General features: G+C 43.5%; 2 protein-coding genes and 1 long non-coding RNA gene across 10 annotated transcripts in view; 2 read left to right on the top strand and 1 right to left on the bottom strand.

The window, feature by feature from the left end:
* FGD5 (FYVE, RhoGEF and PH domain containing 5) overlaps positions 1-7,875 on the top strand; it is a 112,761-nt gene extending 104,886 nt beyond the window's left edge. For 3 of the 4 annotated variants that reach the window (XM_036431204.2, XM_036431203.2, XM_045579210.1), the window contains exons 19-21: positions 282-410; positions 5,189-5,343; positions 6,177-7,875. In XM_036431204.2, the coding sequence (XP_036287097.1) occupies positions 282-410; positions 5,189-5,343; positions 6,177-6,213 (321 nt within the window). In that variant the 3' untranslated portion in view covers positions 6,214-7,875. The remainder of the gene's footprint in view (positions 1-281; positions 411-5,188; positions 5,344-6,176) is intronic. The other variant, XM_045579211.1, reaches the window with a different exon arrangement.
* A 5,142-nt stretch (positions 7,876-13,017) lies between these two features.
* On the bottom strand, positions 13,018-17,212 carry LOC118715252. The gene is made up of 3 exons (XR_004986826.2): positions 17,081-17,212; positions 15,321-15,712; positions 13,018-15,130 (listed from the first exon to the last, which is right to left on the bottom strand). It is a non-coding gene; the product is annotated as an uncharacterized LOC118715252 (long non-coding RNA).
* NR2C2 (nuclear receptor subfamily 2 group C member 2) overlaps positions 17,115-17,606 on the top strand; it is a 60,866-nt gene continuing 60,374 nt past the window's right edge. For 3 of the 5 annotated variants that reach the window (XR_006741120.1, XR_006741116.1, XR_006741112.1), the window contains exon 1: positions 17,120-17,248. The gene's annotated coding sequence lies outside the window, so the exon portion shown is untranslated. Of the gene's footprint in view, positions 17,249-17,606 lie in introns of all 5 variants that reach the window. The other 2 variants (XR_006741114.1, XR_006741117.1) reach the window with 2 other exon arrangements.

The raw sequence follows: 17,606 nt of genomic DNA, 5'->3' as shown, positions 1-17,606 counted from the left end.
GGGGCTTGGGGAGAAGGACCAGGGTATCTGAAACACCACTAGAGGGCAGCACTCCTGAAGGCAGTTTTTTGATGCTTGGGTCTTCTCAGTAAAGCCTGTGTTTCAAACCAAGGTACTGTTTTACTGTCTTTGAGGGGCTGGATGGATCCTGAGACCTCATCCATGTCTCAGACTTCAAAGCAGAATAAACAATGTGCTCGCTGTTTTGCATGTCATTTTGGCTCTGTCTGAAATGTGCCCACTACCACCTGGTGCCGACCACTGTGCTTCCCTCCTGCCAGGTGGCCGCCTCCGGAGAGGGCTCCGCCATCAGTGGCTACCTCAGCCGGTGCAAGAAAGGCAAGAGGCACTGGAAGAAGCTCTGGTTTGTCATCAAAGGCAAAGTGCTCTACACCTACATGGCCAGTGAGGTAGTGGTGGTTCGCGCTTCCTCTTCTCTCTCCTGTGAAGGCTTGAAGGTTAAGCTCAAGCCTGAGCATATCCGTGTGGGGTGTGCACCACACCCTGTCACCTCAGGGCAGTGTGAGGCCTGGATGCTGGTCCCAATTCCCATATCAGACAAGTCTCTGTTGAGTAATGTCATGTGCTGAGCATTGCTGTGGACACACAACTGCGTGTCCATCCCAGACCTAAGGAATCTGCCACTTCTGTGTGGAGGGAGTTAAGGCAGTACAGCATGCAGACCTGTGCACCAAAGTATCGGACTGTCACAGGCCCAGCATCCTGTACGAGCCAGCACTCTGTAAGAGAAAGCGGCTTTCTGCTCTCCACTTTGCTCAGGACCAAATTCAACAGGTTGAAGGAAACTACCACACTCTCTGTGCATTTCTTTCGACAGGGAACTGCATTGCCTCACAGTAACTCTTCTATTATGTAAAATTTGTTCATACTTTTATAGATCACCTCACAGGTTCATCTTCTGAAGTAAAGGAGAGAGGGCCTTGGAAGCCAAGCCTCCTTCCGGAGCAGATAGGTAGGGGCTGTGTTTCTGCAGCAGGAGGCTGTCTGGTCTGACCCACGCTGAACTGTAGGATAATGGGAGAGATTTCCATGTCCAGGCCCCACCTTCTGGTAGCTCCCACCGGCTAAACAAATCCGCTTTGAAAGTGGGACTTAAATGCCTTCTGCCCAGCAGCAGAGGGCGGTGTCTCACCCCGTGAGCATGTGCCCAGAGCACAGGAATGCCCCCTTCCCCTGACCACAGGTGCAGAGGCTGGTGAGTGAGCAAAAGCAGCTTCCTTCTTCAGGACCTAAAGCTTCCCTCACAAAGGACCCCTCCTTGACGGCTGCAGTCCACACTGCCCTCCAGTGTTCCAGAGGCAAGCAGGGACGCAGACATACAGAGGGGACTCACTGGGCCTGAGGGACTTGGGGGTGCTATGTGAGTTGGGCACTCCTCGAGGGGGTCTTTCACGCGCATGTCCTCAGATGAGGCTTTCTATGCCGGGGAGAGTTTTGATCTTTCCAGGACAAACTGAGATGTGATGCACTATCCTCTTCAGCCCAGGGCAGCATCTACCTGAGCAGGCATTCCACAGGACACCACAAGGGTTCTCTGGAAACAGGGTTCGAGGGGAACCCTGGGTAGGCAGTGAGTAGGACTTCCTCACAGTCATACTTCTGAAATCTCTCATATGTGAGGCCATGTCATGGATCTCTTAAGACGTGAGGGTTTCCCAAGCTGGGCGGACCAGAGGCCATTCCTCATAGAGCATCACGTGGAAGTGTTGTTGCACAGCACACACACTGGGAAGAAATGCTGGCTTAGATGAACAGAGGCTAGCGATAATTAACCACCAAAGGGAAGGTGAGTCCTATCTGAAAATGGTTCTGAGCAACAGTTGTCATGGAAGTAACAGCAGAAGTTGACTTTAAAAGATGAATCTAATTGAAATATGCTTCAAATGTAGATTCTTCCAGAGAGGAACTTGCATAATTTCTCAAGGAGCTTATTCTAGTGATAGGACCAGCTCTAAATTCCATCAAAGAAAAAAAGTTTGATAATGTGGATCACTGACTATACCACCGTGAATACGTCATGTACCCTGAACTGACCAAAGTTAGTGAAACTTGCTATTCAGTGATAGTCCTGGGAGAAAGTGAATTCATTAATATAAAGGCATCTTTTTTCTTTTTTCTAACATTTTATTATTTATCAATATAAAAAATTTCAAACATAAATAGTGAAAGAATTTTCAGTGAACTGTCATAAATCCATGGACTAGATTACACAATTAACATTTTACTGTACTTCTTTGATCAAGTATCTGTTTATTCATTCATCCCTCTTCCTTTTTATTTTTTGATGCTTTTCAAAATGTTCTTCCCCTTATTTGTTATTTTCATTTAAGGTACCATTTACATATAATGAAGTACACAAATAAGATGCTGTTTTATAGATTTTGATCATGCATCCACCTATAAATCCCCACCTCATCTCTGTCCCAGAGGCAGCACCCTGCCTGATTTTTTTCCACCACAGATATATTTTGTCTCCTTTAGCTCTTCATATAAATGGGATCACGATGACATCTTCCACTCAGCCCAATGTTTTTGAGATTCAGTCATGTCATATATAGCAATAGGTCATTCCTTTTTATGGCCAAAGTAATCTTCCATTTTGTGAATATACCAGTTTATCCATCCACCTGTTGAAGGACATTTAGGTCGTTTCCAGTTTTGGAAAATTATCAATAAAGCCACTTTAAACTTTTACATACAGGTTTTTTGTGTGAAATAGGTTTTTATTTCACCTTGGATAAATATCTAGGCTTGGAAATTCTTGGATCATAGGAACTTAGGTGTTTATAAGAAACAACCAGACCTCCTCCAAAATGCTGTACCAGTTTTCACTCCCCTCAACATGTATGTAAATATGGGAGTTCAGGTTGCTCCACACATTGGTATTATCAGTTTCTAACTTCGGCCATTCTGGTGAAGGTATAGTATCTCACTGTGGTTTTAATTTATATCCTCCTAACGACTGATATTTTTTATGTGCTTATTGGCCATGTGTATAATTTCACTTTGAGAAGTGCCTGTTTAGATCTCTAGCCCATTTTCTAAAGTAGGTTGTCTTCTTGTTCTTGAGTTACAGTTCTTTATATATCTTGGATACCAATCTTTTGTCAGAGAAATGTTTTTTTAATATCCTGTCTGTGGCTTGCCTGTTCATTTTCTGAACGAATGAATGAATGAATCTTTTGGTGAACAGAAGTTTCTGTCTTCAGTGAAACCTATCTATATTTTCCTTTATGGCTATTGTTTTCTGTCCTAAGGAACTTTTGTCTATTGAAAGTAACAGTTATTCCCCTGTATTTTCTTCTGAAAACATTACTGTTTTAGCTTTTACATTTAGGTCTATTTCAAATTAATTTTTATGTATGGTGTGATGTAGTTATTGATGTTCCATTTTTTCCCATTCAGTTGTTCCAACACCATTTGTTGAAAAGATTTTCCTTTCCCTATTGGATTATTTGGATGTCTTTGTCACATAGCAAATAACAGAATAAGTGTGGGTCTACTTCTGGGTTCTCTATTATGTTTCAAAGATATTTTTATCAATACCATGCTGTCTTAATTACTATAACTTTATAGTAAGCCTTTAAGTCAGGTTGTGTCAGTCTTCCAACTTTGTTCTTTTGGTATGTTTTGGGTATTCTAGGTATTTTGTGTTTCCGCATAAACTTTTCAATTTCTATTTCAAAAAGCCTGCTGAGATTATGAGAGAGATTGAATCTATAGATCAATTTGGTGAGAACTGGCATCTTAACAATATTGGCATCTTATAATTCATGAACATGGTATTAATTCTTTAGTTCTTTAATTTCTCCTTAATGTCTTGTTTTCAGTATAAAGGACTTAGAGTTGTGTTCTTACATTTCTATTAACTTTATACTTAAATATTTTGATGCAATTTTGAATATATTTCTAGTTGTAAATAAGTTTTTTAATGACTATCCTTACTAAATTCATTGTTATAGTTGTTTTGTAATCAATCGTGTCTTTGTAAGTGCAGATAGTTTTACTTCTTCCTTTCTGATCTTTTAGGGTTTTTTTTCTGCCTTAATTCAATGGCTAGGACCTACACAATAGTGTTGAATTTCATTAATAAGAGTGAATGCCCTCTTGCCTTGTTTCCAGTCTTAGGGGAAAAACATTCGGTATGTCACTATTAAATACGATGTTAGCTATAGGTATTTTATAGGTTCCCTTTGTCAGATTAAGGACATTCCCTTCTACTGCTAGCTTTTGCTGAGGTGTTTGTTTTTTGTTGTTTGTTTTTTTTGTTTTTTTTTTTATCATGAATGGATGTTGAATTTTGTCAAATGAGTTTACTGATCTAGCAATCTTTGAAAATTGATTCCCCTTTGCACATAAAATCTCCTCCCCTCCTTTATCTTCTCACAGCCATTCTAATGTGTTTAATTATATCTCATTTATATGTGGTTTAAGAGTCTCATGCTCTACCGACTGAGCTAGCTGGGCACCTTCATTTATATGTGGTTTAATAAAATTGTATTATGAACATGTATTTTTACATAAATGTGTGTATATAAAAGTATCTTTATATATTAAAGCTCTTTCTTTTTCCAAGCACTATGATCTTAAGGTCCATCCAAGTTCTCTGGGTACATCTCATTGCATGGTTAGCACCTTTATAGCATAGAGGCCTGTGTGTTCCATCCTGAAGCCCTGGGAGTGAGGGCATGGGCAATGAGTACAGGATATGCTACCAGAAGTAACTCGAGAAAACCAGCTGAATCACTAATTGGATCAGTGGGAAGGGGGTTAGAAGGGGATCATGAGTCCAGATTCTGGCTCTGCCCTTTACATGCTGTGTGATCTTTGGATCTCTGAAGTTACTTACCATCTCTGAGACTCAGTTTCTTCTTAGAATGGAGGTGACATTTTTTGTGATCGTTGCGAAGATTAAACAAGATAATGTGAAGGTGAACATGCCTGGGTCCTAATAGGCTGTCACAAAATGATGCTTCTTTTCCTCCTTATGTCTGATCTTGGCAAGAAGCGGGAGTGAAAAGTATGTGTGCAGTTATTTCCTGTGTCCAAGGCATGTCCCAACAGAAAGGCTCATCATGCACCTCAGATGGGAGGTATCAGTGAACGCTAAGCTGTCAGCTGTGTATAGTGCCATATTTAATACCCATTTTTCCTCTGTCCTCTGCAGGACACAGTGGCCATGGAGAGCATGCCCCTGCTAGGGTTCACCATTGCCCCAGAAAAGGAGGAGGGCAGCAGCGAAGTAGGACCTGTTTTTCACCTTTACCACAAGAAAACCTTATTTTATAGCTTCAAAGCAGAGGATACCAGTTCAGCTCAGAGGTACCAAAATAACGAGTCATGTGTTTCCTTGCCTCTCATTCAGAAGAAAACAAGTTATTACCTAGGATTTTGGTTTCTGTTCTCCTCCAGCCATCCTATCCCGTCAAGTCCCTTTGGGCCACAGCAGAGCATCGGAACTGCCTACTCTTAGTTGTGTGATTTTATTTTTTTAATATATTTTATTGATTTTTTACAGAGAGGAAGGGAGAGATAGAGAGCCAGAAACATCGATAAGAGAGAAACATCGACCAGCCGCCTCCTGCACACCCTCCACTGGGGATGTCCCCGCAACCAGCGTAGATGCCCCTGACGGGAATCGAACCTGGGACCCCTCAGTCCACAGACCGACGCTCTACCACTGAGCCAAACCGGCTTTGGCTTATTTTATTTTTTATAATCTTCACCGAGGATATTTTTCCCATTGATTTTCAGAGAGTGGAAAAAACATTCCACCGATTTTCAGAGAGTGGGAGGGAAGGAAGGAGGAACTAAGTGAGAAAGAGAAAGAGAAAAACATCAATGTGAGAGTGTCACATAGATTGGTTGCCTCCCGTACATGCCCAATCGGAGTGGGGCCACAAGCGGCGCTCTAACCACTGAGGAACAACGGCCAGGGCAGTTGTGCAATTTTTAAAGATTATTACGATTTATTCGTACAGGCATGCATTGATTCAGCAAACCTTTGTGCTGTGTTCCAGGCCTTTTGCTAAATGCTGGGAAAACAAATAAATATGAATATGACATGGTCCCTGACCTTAGGGTAACACTAATAAAGTCTAGTCACTTAGAGTCACAGTCACGACATCAAGTGTCTCTTCTCTTTTGTTTAACAGGTGGGTCAAGGCCATGGAAGATGCTAGTGTGTTATAGCAGTTACCAAGCATGTGGACTCAGAATAAACTCTTAGGTTGATATGTGCACCCACCCAGAAGCCAATCCGTGTCGCCACTCATCTGCACACACTTTGGATTCAGCATGGGGGCCTGGCCTTTTCTACTGGAACCCCCTCACTCAAAACCTTCAGAGGTGGAGCCCTCACGGGATATTTATGGACAGTTCCTCTTCTGTCTTCCCATGTGCCACCCTGTTCCACCCCAGCATAAACTGTTTCCTTACCCAATAGTGAGTAAAAATTCAGTAACTTGAAGACATGGAAACCCATAGAAAAGTACATTTTAGAAACGCAGGCTTTTTAGTAGAAACAAGCTTTTTCAATTTTTATTCCTAGTAAACATCGTCACCATTCATATTGTTGATTTCGGTGCCTCAGGTGAAAACAAGAAACAACCAGTAAATAACAACTACTCTCATCAAAAGCACTTTATTGTTTTACTGAGCTACAACCTCCAGTTTCATGTTTCCAAGTGATTTACTTACGTAAACAGCAGATGGAGTTCTGTGGACTGATTCGCCATCAGTAACGCAACAAGGGTGTACGGAAAACGGACTTGTGCAAACCCAGCTGTGGCGACACTCGGAGGGAAGCGTTCTCCTTACCGCGGACGGTGCATGTCGCCGGATAGGAAGGCGAGGATTTCCTCCTCCAGCTGATCCTGTGACCTGTATCCTGACACAGTGACTTAGCAAAGGACAGATTCCCTCCTTTCCACAGCATCCTCATCACTGCACCAGTGCTGGAAGCTCAGCTGCTGGCAGATTCGGCCCTTGCCCTGGAGGTCACTGCAAACCCTCCAAAGAGACAGGGTCTGCTTTAATTTATTGTGTGCCTTCCTGAATCTTACCCCACACGAGCTGACAGTGTTGTTTATGAAAACCTGTAGTTATTTCAACACGGTAATCCTTTCTGTATTACTGAAACCCTGAGAGAGAGAAAAAAGGGAAAATAAGATCTGAGCAGCAGGTGAATGCGTGGTCTTGGCCAGTGGCTCTGGACACAGGGAGGGAGCCCAGAAGTAGTGGCTTGAAGATACATATCCTCTAGGTGCCTGGGCTCAGACCTCCCGCTGATGGCTGCTGCTCATTATGCGGGAAGTATTTTTACATAAAGCAAATTGGGGGGTGGAGGGATGGGTGGGATTTCCTGTTATTCTCATCAAAATAAAAAGTGCGTATCACTTTCTGATATCCTATCCCCATCCTCCTGCTGCCCATCCCCTGAAAAAAAAAAAAAAAAAAAAAAAAAAAGGCATTTGCTGACAAACCTTTTTGTAAAAAGCACCATCACAAGGAGTTATTGACAGTAAATATTTTCAGGGGAATTTTTTTTTTTTCTAGTTGACAATTCTTTTTAAATGTTTGCATTAAATATTTAAAGGTTGTAACTAAGTGATTAGACAGGGCTTCTTATTAAATTTTCAGAGCCTAATTCCAGTGCAATCATTTTCATCTTCAGACATTTGAATGGGCCTTTTAGACCCTCCGAGTTAAAAAACAAAACAAAAAAACAAAAACCACCACAGCAGGACTTCAGCACAGGCAGTGGAAGCTTCACCAACCTGCTGTGTACCACCACCCATTGTCAGCTTCTCGTAGAATCGTATCTGGAAGTCATTTGAAGGCCTTTTTTTTTTTTTTTTTAACCATATAATACCCTATTTCTGATACTCTATAAAGCAGAGGTAATAGGGCTTTTATTTTTCATTGAATTCGTTGCCTTAATAAATAAAATAAAACAATAGCGGGGCAATAGATCAAATACACTCAATGGGTTTTGTAGAAGGAAGTGGCAGGGGCCACCAAGCTCCTCCCTAGCTCATATGTGATTGGACAAGGACACGCCTGTTTTTACCTGTCCTTCCCATGGTTCTTTGTATACTCATTTAAGCTCCTTTCTCCTAGTCACCTTTACTCCTGTTCCTTCCCTGACCTCTTCCTCCGGCCCATTTTACATGTCTGTGCCACCTGGCTTCCCTTGGGACCCGCCCAAAGGAAGCTGCACAGGTGGCCGGAGGGTGCTCCTTCCCAGGGGGCTGGCGGCTGGAGAAAGGGGAGCTTCACCACCACGGGAAGTAACGTTGCCTGAGGCCCCCCACGGCATCTGCTTTGCTCCCTGGGCACAACACAGCCCCTTCACTGGGCACATCCAGCAAAGGCTGTTACTTGAGAGGAAGCAGTATTCTGCCAAGTTGTGGCTCAGAAATGGGAACTCGGCCCTGAACAAGTGACTCACTACAGCAGCTCTCAGGTTCGGTGTTTTCACTGGTCACACAGAGTCCATTCCAGCTTCCCAGAGTGTGCAGGGGATCAAGTGTAAACTGAATGTTTGCGACAGTGGGCTGAAGACTATAAACCTGTGGCATGGCATTGTTATACAAAGTGAAAATGTGGTGGTGGGACCTGCTCTGTGACAATATAAGACAAAATGAAGACAGCCCTAGCCTGTTTGCTCAGTGGATAGAGCATCGGCCTGCGAACTGAAAGGTCCCAGGTTTGATTCCAGTCAAGGGTACATGCCCAGGTTGTGGGCTCAATCCCCAGTGAGGATCTCCCCCTTTTCCTTTCTCACTGAAATCAATAAAAATATATTTTAAAAAATGAAGACAATATGCAAAAAAGACCCTCCTTCTTATCCATGAAAATGGCAAGAGCGAGCCCTGGCTGGGTGGCTCAGTGGGTTAGAGCATCAGCCTGTACACTAAAAGGTTGCAGGTTTGATTCCAGTCAGGGCACATACTTATGCAGTCAGGTACAACCCAGGGCACATATGCCAGGCAACCAATTGATGTTTCTCTCTCACATCAATGTATTTATTTCTCCCCTTCCCCCCTTCCTCTCTTTCAAAAAATCAGTAAGAACAAATCGGTGGGTAAGGATTAAAAAATAAAATGGTGTGGGTAGCATGGAGTCCTTTCTTCATCGGGTCTTTTCTTCCCTCCATTTGCTTTTAGTGACCTCTCCTTGAGCTCTTCACACGTGGATCAGGAAAACACAGACCTCTGCAGGGTTGGCCTCTGCCTGCTGCTCAGAATCAGTAAAATTTTATAAAACCCAAGGTTTTACTGAAAGCTGGCAGCACTAACATCATAGTGGCTTACCACCTTCCCTGCAGACTGAATGTGTCTTTCCAGCCTGGATTAGTAAGTAGGAAGAATTCTGTTCATTATTGCTAATACAATACACCCAAGAAACATGGTAGTGTCCAAGGATACCGAGTTCCTAGGTCCTAGTAATATTTCTTTTACATATCAAAAATATGTTCTGAATTGTTCTGGCCAGACTGGCCACATTTCCCCTTGAATGCAGCCTAGTCCTGTGTGCAAGTGTGGAGTGAGGGGCTGGTGCTCATGTTGACCTTTGGACACGCACCATGCCAGCCAGTGTGGAGGACCTGAGAGCTCTGCTAAGGCCACTGAAGGATAAGATGGTTAAAATCTCCTCTTCATCTACATCAGTCTCTCATTTCATTGACAATGTAAATGTCGACTCTGAACACTGAAGCCCTACATGGAGACTGAGGTGAACTGGGCTGGGAGTGGTAGGAGCAGGCTGGAGCCCAAGTTTTTTTCTGCTACAGGGCAAAGTAACATGCTGGAAGATTCTGTGAGTTGATTTGGCCTGTGATTTGCAGCTTCTGTGATCAGGTAAGCTTCTGTGCTTCCTTGCATTAATGGTCAGTTGTCTATTTTCAAGAGCAAGTGAAAGGAAGCCAACCTCATGCTAATTTAAAACAATTACAAAACTAGCTCAGTAAGCGGAGGTGCCAAAGCAGAGCAGGTTCAGGGTTAGAGAGTATCCCCAAGAATCAAGCTCTTTGGGTTTCTCTGACCTTCCCATTGTCGGCTTGATTCCTGGGCTGGTTCTCAAGAGGCTGACTGGTGACTGCCACTGATGGCTGGGGCTACAGGCTTGTCTTTTCACAGCCACTATGGAGGGAGAGCTTAGGTCCCTGGAGCTAGCTTTTTCTTAGGCCCTATAAGCTGCTTCAGGACACTTGTGCCAGCCCGGCCCTCTCCTGAGACAATCACTATCTAATTCCACCCTATACAAACAAGCGACTGCCCTTCTCTTAGCCTGGCAGGAGTCAGGAAATTTTTCTCTGGAAAAAACAAGAACTAGAAGAGGAACAGGCCCTCACCCCAACACACACACACACACACACACACAATCTGGATTCAGCTTTTTAAGACATGGGCTCCTGTTTCCAGCCTGTCATATTCCCTCTCTATGAACAATAAAAATTTATGTCCTTTAGATTACCTGCCAGACCCCCCGCTTCCCCACTGCTCTCACCTTAGGGATCTGAGTTTTCATTTCAGCCCTCAGCAATGCAGAACCTTTAAAGAACTGTAAAAGTGAAGGGGCTTTGGAATGGCTCTTTTTCAGAATACTCAAGCAGCAGAAGAAAGAAAAAGGGGCAGGACAGAGGAAGAGAAGCAGCAGCTGTGCGGAGGCAGCTGGTCCACCTTTGACTGGTTAGGAAACCATTGCAGTGGGACAGATAAAACCTAAACTAAGGAACAGTGGGGGAGGGGCCAGATGTGATCAGAGAACCTAGAGGCTTTGGTGTTAAGACACTCAGTTCTGACAGTGTGCCCAGAGCACCCTGAAGGTCAAAAGCCACAGGGTACCGTCCCATCTCTCCCCACCCAAGGTGAAGGGCAGAACCCAAACAAAGTGCAGAAAAGGCTTTCCCAAGGAAACTTTTGCTTCAAGGTACATGTCCTGACCTGTAGTGAATAGGATGTGAGGTTGAAATAATCTCATTAAAAAACTCAAGGAATGCCACTTTTAGACACTGAGTGAAAGGCCTTTAAAAAACATGAATCTTAACACCAAGATATATTAGTGCAGAGGTCTGAGAAGTCTTTGAATTTTGAATACCTGTCGCTGGTATTGGAAGATTCAGCAGTTGATTGATTACTGGTGGTAGTTAGGTATAATGAGTTTTTCATATATGTTGTTATTAAAGGCTGACTACCCACTTTGAATGATTTTCCTAAGAGATAAATAGTAAATGACTTAATGTTTCTCATTAGAGAACAGTAGTATCTTAGGAGACATTTTAATGAATTAAGAAATTAATGTGAGCTAAGTATATATTGTATTACTCAGCAAATGATAGTATGTTTGAGTTTTCCAAAAACAATTTCTTAAAACAGTTATGATATCCTAAGAGCATTTGAATCTTAAAAAAATAAAATAAAATAAAAATGGTAGTGATCTGGTTTCTTAGTATCCAGGACCTTGGAGATTTTCAAAGGATATAATTTTTCATTAAGATAGTCGTAGCTTGAATTATATAGGTTGAACCTCCTAAAATTCTTTCTGAGGGTGATGATTAAAACTAATTTGATAAATGCTAGTATTGAAAGTTTTGCCTGTACTTGCTATGTAAATATGTATGCCTATCCTTTTCCTTTGTCCCTTATTATACTGCTCCTTTGTAAACAAAATGTAAAATAAAGGTACTTCTGTAACTTGAAAAACCAAAAAAATCCGCCCATCAGAGGAACCATTCCCTTTGACCACCACATAATCTTCCATAAAAATTTAGATCCTTTTTTGTTATGAAGCAAAAGGGTAAAGCCATCTGTAGATCGTCATTTTTCAAGTGGGTATTTTGAAACATGAAAAGGTTTGGCCTATACAGCAAGAATTCGTTACTCAATTTCATTTTATGTCAAATAAAGAAATGACTCTTTACGTTGCAGGCTTCTCCCCAGCCTGGGCCCTGAAGGCAACAAATCGATATGTTTCTCCACATCGATATTTCTGTCTTTCCCTCTAAAAATCAATGGAAAAATATCCTAGGGTGAAGATTAAAAATAGACAGATAGAACCTCCTTCTGAGCAATCCATATCATAAACCAGGGACCAAGGACAGGTGCATTTTTTGAGAATTTAATTTTACATCATGCTTCAAGATATTTGAACCAAATTACAACTTGGAAATAATACCTTTTCAGGGCCCAGGAAACCCCAGGTCAGAAGCTAAAGGGACATGACTTTCAGTAAAAGTCATGCTGGATAAGGCTCCGGTACTCTCTTCTGGTGTTCCTGTGTCCCACCGCCCCTATGACCAGCTCGGGGTCAGTCTTTCCCTTTTCTCTTCCTGGGAAAAATAAGGGCCAATTTAATAGAAATTAAGATCTAAGTGGCCTTCTGTGACAGAGCCTGACTTTTAACAGAATCAATGAAGTGGGTAAAAGAGTTTTTACCACTCTTAAAGTTCTCAAGGACAGAAGAGAGGAAATAAGCAGAAATAACTTTTAATAAATGTTCCACCACATGCTAGCCATGTGATTTAGAAGTCATTCTGCCTCCATTTAATTTGTTGTTGCTAATTCTCACTAGAGGATTTTATTTATTTATTTATTTATTTATTTATTTATTTATTTAGAGAGGGTGCAAGGGAGAAGAACACAGAGAAACATCAATGTGAGAGAGAGAGACATTGATTGCCTCCCGCATACACCTCCACCAGGGCCAGAGATCGTGCCAAGGATCGAGCCTGCAACTGAGGTATGTGCCCTTGACTGGAATCAAACCTGGGACCCTTTAGTCTATGGTCCGATGTTCTACCTGTTGAACCAAACCAGTTAGAGCCTCTGCCTGTTAAAATCTCAGCTTCTTAAGCTGTAAAAGCAAGGTAATATAATTATTTTGAAAATTAAACAAGATAATATGTAAATGTAAGGAACATGCAATCTGGTATTCTGCAATTATATCAGTTCAGATTCCACATTCTTAACAAACAAGGCTAACAACAATTATAGGTTTAAAAGTTTATTTTATAAACATGTCATAATTATATGATATAAACAGAAGTTCACAAAATATATAGCAATAAAGCATAAGCTATTACAGAAAAATTGATACAAAGATGTATGTAAGTACTTATGAAGGTAATTATTAAGCCTTTATGAAAATAAAAAGGAAAACTATTATTAATACTATCACAAACGCAATACCCTTACCAGTAAAATAAATCTCCTTGATAATAACTTAGTGCATCTATAACTGTCATTTAATCAAAACTTGATTTTTATCCATTCAACTTTTTTTTTTTTTTGTTCTCACTTGAGAATATTTTTTCCATTGATTTTTAGAGAGTGGGAGGAGGAGACACAGAGAGAAATATCGATGTTAAGAGAGACACATTGATAAGTTGCCTCCTGCATGTACCCTGACCCAGAGTCAGGGATCTAGCCTGTAACCAAGGTGCATACCCTTCAGTCCACAGGCCGATGCTCTAACCATTTATCAATACCTGCTAGAGATCAACATTTATCTTTTAAATGCAAATTAAAAATACTCTTGGATGGCAAAACCTGTTTATTTACTCTGTGCTAGGTACAAAATGAAACTTCAGGATATATAGTTCCTGCCCTCTAAAAGTTCAAAGTTAAGTCAATTAATGATTGACTGCAGAACAGCCAAGTTAAGTGTGTGGGAGGGGAAAAGACCTTCCCAGATGACTACAGAGGGAACACGAGGGTCTCATCCACAGACCCCTGTACAAGGAGCTAGAAGTCTCAAAAACTTGTTTTCATCTGTAAAAACGAAACACAAAACCAAAAAGATGGGACAATGTGAATACTGCTATACACTGTGCTGGGAAAAACATTCTTTCAATAATGTCCACTTCATATCACTTTGTTCTAGGTACCATGTTAAGGGCTGAGATAGAGAAGGACAAGGCATATCTTGATACAGAGCTCATAGTCCGGGTAGGTGCCACATAAGGGCAGATATGTTATCACTCCCCTGGAGTCCCCTGTCCCTGTGAATGAATAAGCTTCAGGTATGGGCAAGTAGTTAAAAAGAAAACTTAGCCTAACCTGCATTTCAAAAGGTGAAACAAAGTTTTGTTACTGTTTTTTTGTTTTGTAGCCAATTAATGTTTTTGAAATTAGGTCAGTGATTCAGGTTCAGCAGAAATTGATGCCAGGCCCCCAATACTGTTACCCAAAGCTTACTGTTTCAGAGCCCCTGGGGGACTGGCAATTCTCTAGTCAAGAACTGTGTGTGTGTGTGTGTGTGTGTGTGTGTATGTATGTGTTTTTGTTAATCCTCACCAGAGGATATTTTTTCCATTGATTTTTTAGAGAGGAAGGGAGAAAGTGAAGGAGGGAGAAGAGAAGAACGAGACTGGCTGCCTCTAGGACCTAGAAGGATGGAATCTGTAATCCAGGTTTGTGCCCTTGGTGTACAGGCCGGTGCTCTAACCACTTAGCCCACTGGCCAGGGTCAGCTATACTTTTTCTCACTGTCAATTATTAGGAAATATCCACATTTGTTTCAACAGTGCTTTCTCAACCTTTAAAATAAAGAAATCTTGAATACTAGGGCCAATGTGGCTCAGTGACAACCACTGAAGGGTTGAGGGTTTGAATCCCAGTCAAGGGCAAGGACCTGGATTGAGATTTGATCCCTACCCAACTGGGACACATTTGGGAGACAACCAATTGATGTGTCTCTCTCACAGTGATGTTTCTCACTCTCTGTCCCTCCTTTCCATGATCTCTAAAAATTAATGGGAGGAAAAAATATCCTTGAGTGAGGGTTAACAACAACAAATGTATAGTATAATACAACTTGAATAATTTTTGTGATTTAAAATCCATCAAGTGTTACAAAGAGTTCTTATTAAAAAGATTTCTAGCAAAAACACAATGGAGCGAAATATGGCACTATGACAGTGCCAACCTCAGCTGCAGAGGCTTGTTATCTGCTGGTATTATTTACAATCTGTATTTACATCTGCATCTGTTTTCAAGAAAATAAAAGCCGCTCAACTGGGTCAAGATTATTAATATTAAACAACTAACCTTTGAGAATTTAATGAATACTATTATAAACAGGGCTACTGATGCAATATAGTTTACTCAGCAGTGTTTCCCAAACTTTTGACATATGTGTACCCCTTCTATAATTTTCGTAACACTGAGTACCCCTCATACTCATGAGATCGTAGAATTAGGCCCAGCTAAGCACGGTGCAGTGCATATCCCCACCAAACTCTTCCCGTACCCCTGAGGGTACGAGTACCACACTTTGGGAAACACTGGTTTTACAGCATAAGCCTTAATGTCAAACCAGATCAGAGTCCTGGCTTCACTTACTACATTGGTAGCATCTGGGCATTGGAAATATAAACCATCCTATAAACATTATTGTTTAGAATTCATTTCAAAATCTAGTATAATTATAATGTGTTTGCAATAAAAAACCCAAAATTCACCAATGGATGTATTTTTAAACTATCTAGAAGCAATATTTAATATTAAAAACTTAATTTTTGAAAAAGAACACAAAATTGCAAAGCAGTTTGTGGTTACAATATGGCCCATTACAATACTGTTACCTTAGGCCTATCACTTGACTTTCTGGTTCTTATCCATCTCTCCTGTAAAATCTTCCTGCCACAAGAGGATTAGACCATATCATCTCTTCAGGCCCCTTCCAGCTGCAGGAATATGTTACCAAGAAATTACAAAATTTAACTGTTTTTCCCACTTTCTTGCAGGGTGTCAAGAAGGAAGAAGAAAAAATCGATGTGTTTAAAACATTTCCTATCAAATAGAAATATAAGATTAAGGACAAAATACTCAAAGTAGGGGTCAACCTGATAAAAGCCCAAATGGCTGTTTCAGCAGAGGATCACTAACCTACAAAGAATGATGACCGAGGAGAGTCCAGCCTAAGCATTTGGAGATCTGCATCCTCCAAAGCAAGTCAAAACCATAAATAAAGAGAAATATTTAAGGGACTCATAGGGTCAAGAGAAGCAACTTCCTTTATATATCTAACCTATTTAGCAAAGAGTTGCTTTATATATACTTTTTTTCTTAATCCTCACCAGAAGATGCTTATTGATTTTATCTATTTACTTATTTTAGGGAGAAGGAGAAAGAAACATCCATTGGTGCCCCCTGCACGCGCCCCGGCCTTTCAGGTGCATGGGGAGGACGCGTTAACCAATGCACCACACGCACATGGCCAGGGCTGTACATACTTCTGTACCGCTGTTTACAAGTGCCAAGACGGGAGGGCAAGAACACAGACTCGAGATTTGGACCATACGGTCACTAAAAGACCGTAACAGGTAGTGAAGGGTTTCCTCGGACCTTTAAAACATAAATAACAAGTCGTATAGATGCAGGAGGGCCCAAACCCACGCAATAAACCGCACCCCCCCCTTCCGATTTGCAGTTGCTCTGCGTTGTCACCGCTTCTTCCACCGGCACGGCGGCGGCGGGAGGCTTTGATGGAGGCGGTCACAGCCAAAACGCAGTCCCCGCCACGCCCGCGGGCTCGCAGCCCGGCCCCCCACCTCCGCTCCCCCGAGGGGCGTGCTTGCACCGGAATAACGGTGTCCCGCTCTGCCCAGGTCTCTGAGACGGCCGGCCAACCCACCCTTTACCCTGAGAACGGTGACGGCCGCGCCGTTTAAATTCCTTTTTTTTTTTTTTTCGTCTCGACTGCAGTGTCGACCGAGTCCCGGCTCCAGGCCTCGGCACGGACAGCGCAGCCCCGAGCATCCGCCCCGCGCCGCCGCCCGGCCCGCCAGGGGCCGGAGGAAGCGGCGCCGGCCGCGGCGTTCCGGTGCGCGCGCGCGGCTCAGCCAATCGCGTGCTCGCCCGCCCCCCGCGGCCGCGGCGAGGCTGGCGCCGGGAAGAGGAAGAGGAACATTCGCCCTCCTCCTACCAGCGCGCGGGCGGCGGCGGCAGCGGCACCGGGGTCACGAACTCTGACCTTTCACTGACAAAAACAATAACAAACTCCCCCTTTCCCGCGACCCCGGCGGCGCCCCCGGGCCCGCCCCCGCTTTTACCTCGGCGTCTCGTCTTCGGTCCGCTGCCCCACGAGCCTGCGGCCCCGGGGCTCCCGCCATCCGCCGACGCCGGGAGCCCGGCCTCCCCACGCTCTGCCCTCCGCGCCGGGGGCCGCCGGTCGCAGACACGGGACTTGCTTCGAAGCTGCTTTGGCGCCAAATCCTGAGGTAAAAATTGAAAAAGGGGCCGGGGCGGGGGCGGGCTGGCGGCGGCTGCGGCGGAGGGGGCGGGCCTGGTGCGCGGACAGGGAGGCGCCGAGTCGGCGGCTTGAACCCGACCTTTTTACCTTTGCCACGGGGCGGCAGCGGCGGCGCGGGACGCTTTGCATAGTGGGCCGGGCCGCTCCCTTCCCCTCCCCGCCCGCGCCGGGAGCAGCGAGCTGGGGCCCCCCCTGACCGGCCTGGCCGGCGCGAGGGTGGGGACAGAGTGGGGGGGAATGGCCGCGGCCCCGCCTCACAGCTGGCCATCCGCCAGCGCCGCCATTTTGTTCTCGATGAAGAGGGCTCTTGCAGGGCCGAACTCCCT

Source organism: Pipistrellus kuhlii, unplaced genomic scaffold (genome assembly GCF_014108245.1).
Source record: "Pipistrellus kuhlii isolate mPipKuh1 unplaced genomic scaffold, mPipKuh1.p scaffold_m20_p_11, whole genome shotgun sequence".
In the NCBI taxonomy this organism is placed as follows: Eukaryota; Metazoa; Chordata; class Mammalia; order Chiroptera; family Vespertilionidae; genus Pipistrellus; species Pipistrellus kuhlii.
This window is presented reverse-complemented; position numbering and strand designations above follow the sequence as displayed.